Source organism: Ornithodoros turicata, unplaced genomic scaffold, assembly GCF_037126465.1.
Source record: "Ornithodoros turicata isolate Travis unplaced genomic scaffold, ASM3712646v1 Chromosome160, whole genome shotgun sequence".
Lineage (NCBI taxonomy): Eukaryota > Metazoa > Arthropoda > Arachnida > Ixodida > Argasidae > Ornithodoros > Ornithodoros turicata.
The window spans coordinates 41,176-49,623 of record NW_026999321.1 but is presented as its reverse complement, the minus strand read 5'-3'; the positions used below and the strand labels follow the sequence as shown (position 1 = coordinate 49,623).

The 8,448-nt window shown below is 46.5% G+C and overlaps 1 protein-coding gene across 1 annotated transcript in view; it reads left to right on the top strand.

Moving 5' to 3' along the window:
- LOC135372695 (zinc finger protein 845-like) overlaps nucleotides 1-7,416 on the top strand; it is a 36,515-nt gene extending 29,099 nt beyond the window's left edge. The window contains exons 6-7 of the mRNA XM_064606192.1: nucleotides 1,969-2,126; nucleotides 3,984-7,416. Of these exons, the coding sequence (XP_064462262.1) occupies nucleotides 1,969-2,126; nucleotides 3,984-5,122 (1,297 nt within the window). The 3' untranslated portion in view covers nucleotides 5,123-7,416. The remainder of the gene's footprint in view (nucleotides 1-1,968; nucleotides 2,127-3,983) is intronic.
- The last annotated feature ends 1,032 nt before the right edge of the window (nucleotides 7,417-8,448 follow it).

Here is an 8,448-nt window from a genome sequence, read left to right as displayed (position 1 = left end):
TCATTCAACATATTATATATATTGATTGAATTTAACCGCACATTATGCTCCAGTCGCTTCAGCTATGGTAATAGCAGACGACGTTAATCATCGTCATCATCACGCTCTTTCTGTTTTGTTGTGCCAACGGTTGTGCATAGGAAAATTAACTAATTAACTCGAGCTGAGTTATATCAGGTATATAACAGTTATACTTCGCACCATGCAACAACGTGCAAGACATCGTCCTCCCTCCATTGCCCTCGTCCTTTCCTCCTTTCCTCCATGGCGGTACGTAAACAAAGTTTTAGGCAGAAACTTTCAAGCTTAGTAATGGCAAAGTAGCTTCAGGTTCGGTGGAGACTATTTGGGATGCTTGCTATGCTGGTAATGCCATTTCTTATCCCTGTGCTGCATCATTATCCATCAAGAAATTTGAGGAGTACCCAGAACAGTGCGTAAAGGAGCGTGTTTGTGTCTGTCCTTTCGTGTTCCCTAGTCTCGGGGGTTTTACATTATGCACAAACCCCATGCTCAAGTAAATTGAAGAAAACGGCAAGTTCTTTCTGTCTATAATCATATATGATATATTTTCAAAAGCACAAGGAAGTCTTAACGTGTGAAGCCTCGAAAGGAAAATAAGGACTGGTTTGCTGTAAACACAAAGCTGTTTACAAAATGAACAGCTTTCCCAGATATTCTTCCCAGGGGAATGAAGAAAAAGTTAAACAAACTTTCCATTGTTCAGTGACCTGTTCGCCATACAAATAAAAGACGGAATAGCTTTTATTTGTGTTTGAAAGTTGCTCAGTTACAGTAACAGGGTAACCCCAACAGTGATAAAAGCTCTCGAAATATTGTATTTTATTTCTTGAGCAATACCGCGAGCCCATCTCGGGCCCAAGCAGGTGTCACCACAATAATCAAAAGTAAGTGCGACAATACACAACCAGCAATGTCATTAAAAAGAAAAGACTAAACATATATTACAAGATACGTAAAACGAGGCCTATGTTTGTGAACGGCATTAACAAATCCTATTACAGAATCAATGGACACAATATTGGATGGCAACCTTTTCCACTCTTCTATTGTTTGGCAAAAGAAATAATATTTAAACGTGTCACAAGATACACAATAAGGAAGCAATGTTTACGTTGTAATTCAGTCTTGCTAATCTCTTCTTCTTGCTCTGTCTCTGAATCTTGCTCGAGTCTTGAAATATGCATGAAGCTGCGCACTAAAAACCTCGTTAACTACGCAGTAAAATTCCCGAATATATACGCAGCATTTTCTAAAGTAATGCGTTATATGTTCATTTGAAAAAATCCCAACATTTTACTTCTTCAACGAGACTTCTCCTTTACATTTTCGAAATGTAACGTGTTGTTGAGACCAGGAAATACAAGATATACAAATATACGAGTATTCAAACACAAGTGTCGCATTTCCCTCTTCAGAAGAAACCATGACTGTGAGCGGCCACATCAAGAGCTGTCGCCTTTTCAGTCTGGCTGGGAACCAACACAGAAACTAAACATGGATGAACAGCTCAACAAGGTTATTTCACGATTCATTTCCATTGCCATCACCTCCATTACAGATGTCATTATTTCTCTGCATAACTATTTTTCATTCTGTACATGTTGTGCACTTCTGCTGTCATTGTTTGCCTTCTAATAGACTCAAACCCTTTGTTTCTTTTTTATTCACACGTATGTAAGTGCAGTTTTGTTTGTGTGGACTTAATTTGGAAGTAGTTTTGTTTGCTGCTTATATTAACGTCGTATTAGCAATTGTTATCTACATGTCTCTGTTTATGCCTTACACCCCTGAGGGTAAATAAATAAATAAATAAACAGTGAGTTGGCATTTCAATCGGTGAAGCGTTCTGATATTTTGTAAAAATATATTTTTTTCATGGTTTGCTCCGCATCAACAAAAGAACCGAGAGATACTCGTGCATATGAGCCACTGAGTACCCAGCAGCTCGAATTGGCAACTCCAAGAAATGCAGCTCTGCCCCGAGTTGAGCTGTCAGCTCTCGAGAATCAAATCGGAACCTTCCGACGCTGCGTGCCTAATAGAAGAGGGCCAGGTCGAGCGACAGCACCACGGGAAGTCTGCATCAGGAGGTGATAGTGGTGGTAAAGTATAATATAAACTATAAATAGGGAGTGATTTTTTTGGGTTAAACCCGATCCCGCCCGGTTATTGCCCCCCGAACTGACCTCCGACCAATTCGGGTTAAACCCGATTTCTCCCCGAGTTCCAGTCACTATGAAACCCTCAAGTGACGTTTCCACTGAAGACGAACAAAGGTAACACATGTAAGAATGGGTCACTTACGTTCCCAGCAATACACCCATGTGTGTCAGCACTCCCGAGCAGAACAACGTCTTTGCCCAATATTGGACTGACATTGGCAATGTCGGCCCAATATTGGGCCAAGGTGCTGTCTATGGCTTCGGGGATTAGTGCCGGTAGGGTACCCCCTCCACATACACACACAAAAAAAGAAGGAAAAAGATTAGGGAAGGTCTTAATATACAAGATGAGAAACAAAACACCCGATAACACTCGAAGGCACAATTATCGCCCGATTTCTACCCCCCGAATCTGAGAGAGGCATTTAACCCGAAAAAGTCATTCCCTAACTATAAATAGACCCTGATGTTTTAGGGTTAAACACGATTTTTCCCCAAATTTGCACCCCGAATTGAGGTTCACCTATCTAGGGTTAAACCCGATTTCTACCTGCAGAACTGCACCTAGGCTAGGCACCTCAAGGCATCGACATACTAGTTTCTCACAAAATATGCGATTGCCCCTTACTTCTGGCACTCTGGATAAACGGTAGAGTGAACGTTTATTCTACAATAATGCCCGATTTCTCCCCGAACTCCGTCTGATGGTAATTTTCTGCCCGAATTAGCGTGAATTTTCTACATCAATTTATTGACCCGATTTCTACCCCCCGAATTTGGAAAAATATAAAACCCGAAAACTTCTGGGTCTAACTATAAACTATGTTCTCACTAGCAGGGCATTCTGAAAAGAAAACAAAAGGGTACGTCTTTTAGCTTTCTGGGACCGGCTTGTGTGGTGTAGTGGATGATTGCATTCCACACCGGGCCCGGGAGGCGACATGGGTTTGTATCCCGGCCCCAAGTGGTCACTCTCATTGGAGGGCGGTCACTCTCCTAACTGTAATGACATCCCCGGTGGCATATTCTCTCCTCCTTCCCAAGCAACACAACATCTTGCAGCAGATGTTGTGCTGCGCGGGTACTTGTTCCGCCCTGCAGAGCCAGTTGGGTGGGTACATGCGCAACAACGTTCGGGTGCCAATTTTTTGTAAGAAAAATATTGCCTACGCAGAATTCTTTTAATGCGTTAGCATTATGACCACCAAGTTGGGAGATCGTAACCTTCCGATGGATGTGTGAAGCCTTAGAGAAAGCATTGCTGCGAATGGGCAACGGTAGCTGGCAGCGCGGTGAAGGGGCAAACTCGCCGGGGAGGAAGAAGGCGCGTGCCACCGTTGTGGCTGTGTAGTTTGTAGTAGTTAGTTTGTTTTTTTTTGTTTGTTTGTTTACAGTTGACTCGGCAAACACCTACTTCCACTATTCAGCATTATTCAACCCTATCCACCCCAACTATCACTAACTATCACTACTTGTTCAAAACTGGTTTTGTGGTGGCAAAGGGACAGGGCGCTGACCCACACTGACCAGCAAACCAGAACGCGTAGACCCTGTAACGTCATCGATGACGTCAAGCTTCTCCTCCTCGTACCCAAAGTTGCAAGTTAAATGTGAACGTGCGGAGCTATGTGTGTGTGTGTGTTTTTTTCTGAGAAACAAATTAACCTTTCATGCTATTCGGTAAATTGGCACACACACTTTCATCAGGCGTCTTAATCTGCAGTCTTAAGAGCAATACCGACATTAGCTGGCTACTATGCTGTCTGGGCTCTCAACGTCAGATTTCTGCAATTTCAGGAGCAAAAGGAAGCACACCTGTTCTTCATATTGAGGACCAGCCCAGGAGCACTTGCAGTCGAGCACCCTCAGGTTGCAGTTCCCCAAATGCACAGTTCAAGATCAGCGCAACAACGGTTGAGCCACAATTCGACGACACTGCCCTTGTCACTACGCATTGTCGACCCACAGAGCAACATCCAGGCCAGAGGAAGCCACGTGCACTTGCATGCGCATCGAAAGTCATGAAATGCCACATGCTCGTACACGGTCACAACGAGTCGGAAGAGTGTCCCACCGTAAAAGACATCCAGATGGGAGAGGAGGACGTCGACCTCTCTCCTGCTACCTTCTCCCAGTCCGAGGGTACCAACAAATTTTTGCTGAACCAAAGTGGCGAGAAGCCATACAAGTGCAATATCTGCCCCGCAGACTTCAGACACAGCACGAGCCTTTGGCGTCACAAGCTGACACACACGGGCCTGAAACAATACAAGTGCGACCTCTGCCCCGCAGCGTTCGGCCGGAGCTCCAATCTCCGGCGTCACCAGCAGAAGCACACGGGAGAGAAGCCGTACAAGTGCAACCTTTGCCCCGCGGAGTTTAGGCATCAGCACCACCTGAGGAATCACGTACGGGTCCACAGCGGCGAGAAGCCGTACAAGTGCGACCTCTGTCCCGCAGAGTTCAGTCAGAGCACGAACCTGCGGTGTCACGAACGGACACACACGAACGAGCATCCCTACAAGTGCGACCTCTGCCCCGCGGAGTTCAGCCACAGCACGAGCCTGCGCATTCACCGAAGGGCACACACGGGTGAGAAACCTTACAAGTGCGACCTGTGTCCTGCGGAGTTCAGCCAGAACACCACCCTGCAGAATCACAGGCGGACGCATACGGGCGAGAAGCCGCACAAGTGCGATCTCTGTCCTGCGGAGTTCAGCCAGAGCACGAGCCTGTTGCGTCACAAGCTGACACACACGGGCGAGAGGCCACACAAGTGCGATGTCTGCCCCGCGGAGTTCAGCCGCAGCACCCACCTGCAGCGTCACAAGTTGACACATACTGGCGAGAGGCCACACAAGTGCGATCTGTGCCCTGCAGAGTTCAGCCGGAGCGCGTATCTGCGGAATCACGAGCGGACTCACAAGGGCGAGTAGCCATAAAATAAGTTGCTTTTGCGCCACTAAAAGCTGAATCATCATCGTCAAGTTGCCATAAAAGTGCGATCCCTTTTCTGCAGAGTTCAGTCACAGCATGAACTTGCAGTGTCGCAAGTAAAGACACATGAGTGAGCAGCCCTACAGGTGCGATCTCTGTCCTGTTGCTCAGCCACCGCCGATTTCCTAGAGAAAAAGAAATTTCTAGGCAGGTAAACGTGCACAGCGTTTGCCGTAATTTCACGCGTATTAGCCGCGGCTTATGCGCGATTTTTTATTTATTTTTTCTCACGGGCGCTTTGTGGCTTATCTGATCAGTATTTTTCTGTGGTATTTTTCCCATACATTAGTTTTAACGAAAGGGCCGACAGTGTCTCTGGAACAGCACCACCCTTCCAATGCACAAACAATGTGTAACAGGGACGGGCCCACATTCGAGTAGAACGATCTTCCTGGTGCCTTCCCCCAAGCAGCTTTAACTAAAGTGGTGACAGTGATTCGTATCTTCTGGAAGGCCACCGACCAGTCGATCCATGAAAAAATTATATCACAAGGGCACAATCCGATCTTGGTAGAACACTAGAACTGACCTCCTTTGTTGTACACCATGCCGACCACAGAATATGTTTATTATGGGTTTATGGCCTTCTCTATGGTCTCCGTTGTCCCACAAATGAGTTGCGTCGTACTGCCCGCGGCTTATCTGCCTGAAAATTTTCCTAAAAACGGGTCCTGCGGCTTATCTGCGTTGCGGCTCATACGCGTGAAATTATGGTAATATGTTTCTTTGTCGGAACTGGATAGAACAGCCATAAGGTGGCTCCGAATGCCGGCACCTGGTGTGTGTTTGTGCGAGTTGGGCCTTCCATGCATGAAAAATTGAGAGTGGGCTGTCGTTTAGGCGTGTTGACACTATTTCGGTCCTATGTCAGGCCGACAACGGCAAGCCCTTTCACCACCATTTCAGTCTGTCACCTTCTCTGCATTACTTGTAATTTGTACATCTCTGCTGCTGCTGCTTCTTTGTTTTTCTTGTGTTTCGACACAACATCTACACCGGGGGTTCTCAACCGGTGGGAAATCTAGGAATGTCAAGGGGAGAATGAGACCAGCAGCATTCGCCTCCAGTGGGCCCTTGCACGCATTCTGTGCATAGTAGTACTACAGTCGACCCCCGTTTATCCGGACTTCATTTATCCCGATCCCCCGATATCCGGACAAAAAGCACGGGAACGGATTTTCCTCCGTGTATTTTGTTCTCGTTTATCCGGGCTTCAGCTTCCGGACTCGGACAAGAATTCCAGGGCACGAAAGTCCAAAATTCTTGTAATCCAGCTTCAGTTATCCGGACTACCGTGAGTACATTTCATTACTCATACTCATTTCATTACTCATTTCATTTCATTCATTTCACAGTACGTAAGAGGAGACGCTGACCCCGCTTTGTCACCTTTTTTGTTGTGTTGGGGTTATTCCCGTCACACGTCAGGGACCTACATTCCTCCGTAGGGGAGACAACCGTGCACGATGACCCGCTTTTCTATTTGTGTGCGTTGGGTCACGTTGACCAGTCGAGTCATTTGGAAATATCTCGAGCAACTGTCCGGTTCTAGAGGGGGAAAACTCACACCCGAGGGATGTCGCCTGATCGCCCGCCCTGTGCGAATCAGCTTCGCTAGCAAGGCAGTGATATGCAACAGGAAGAAGGACAACCCCCACCTGAAGTTGCCGGACATTCAACAGTGGGCAAAGTTTGAACTTGGTCTCGACATTCCGAAGTCTACGATGGCGGATATACTCCGCCGTTCTGACAAATTGCTTAGCGCAGACAAAGAAAACGTGAACGCCGTGCGGGACCGTTCTGGACGTGAATGAAATGTGAAGGAAGCCCTTCCAACATGGTTCGGAGATCTTCGTTCTCGTGGGGCACCGGTTAACGACACGATGCTTATTGAGAAAGCAAAGATTTTTTTTACTACGTTGACGTTGATAAGGATGATGACACGTGTGCAGCTATGACTGATGACGGTGTGATTGCTGCTGTGGCCTCCGATGATGTGCAGCAAGACGGTGCCAATGACGCCAGTGAGAAAGAAGGCCCCGTTGTGACCGTTGAGCATACGAGATCGGCATTAAGGACTGCACTGACATTCTTCGAGCAGCGCAACAACGTGGCTCTAATCTATGCAATTAGCAAAAGTTTGCAGCAATTGAGTGTTTACACTACTATGAAACAGCTGTCATTGACGAGCTTTCTGTGTTTTAATTAAACCTTGCTCTGTAGGATGCTTTTATTCGGTCGTTTCATTTATCCGGATGTCCCGGTGTCCGGACGATTTCGCCAAAAACACCGCACCGTCCGGATAAACGGGGGTCGACTGTATACGAGTTTCGTTCCTGCACGTGGTTTTTGGATGACGCTTTAGGACTAATGATTCCATGCTGGGTTGTCACTTTTCAGCTGGCGTGAAAAAAACAACGGAGCTGTTCCTGTCATATTTTCCTTCATTCGTTCCCAGCACGACTGCGGGGGCGCCACAATAAACACTATTGGACACCACTGATCTCTATGTATAAAGGCTGGATCGCGCATGGGAGAGGGGCTCGTGGGGGAGAGGTGTGCCTTCGGGCCGCCATGTTGGTGGGCCCTAAAGTGCTGTGTGTGCCCATAGAAAACAATGGGAGGCAACGGAGATTGTGAGTATTTATTGCGCTGCTAGCATTGATCGTTGTTTGTCATCACACAATTTTGTAAGGTGCCAGTATACTGGTGTATCCTAACAGTGTTTCACGGGTGTCCTGCCGTTCGATTCTTTATCACGTTATGTTTTGCATTCCGAAACTAGACCGTCACTGCAGTGCAGCGCTGGGGATTGTACTACAGCATGTTTCCCAGCCAATATTTCAATAAGAAACGACTCGAGGTTAACAACAACCATGTATATAATATCCCGTACTGCGTTCTGGACAAAAATTGTTCCATAAAGAACGGCCCGGGAAAAGATATACTCGCATGGCAAAAAGATATCGTTCTGTAGAGTCACACCCGTTGTTTTAGCCGTGTATGCGTTTAGTATGATTTATATCAAGCATCGCCTTAGAAAGAGTCTTTTAGTAAACGACAGCGGTGCTTTGCCTCGCAAACATGGACACACCGAAGCAGCCCAAATAATTACTTCACGCAATGAGATCACACTCGTTAGGACAGTTAATCGGGTAGTGATGTAAGCTTAATCAATTAAGTTACTTAGAAAGTGGTAACACCTCCTTGAGACGCAGGACTTATCTCTTTTTGAAGTACAGCCCTTCTATGTTTGTTTGCTTCT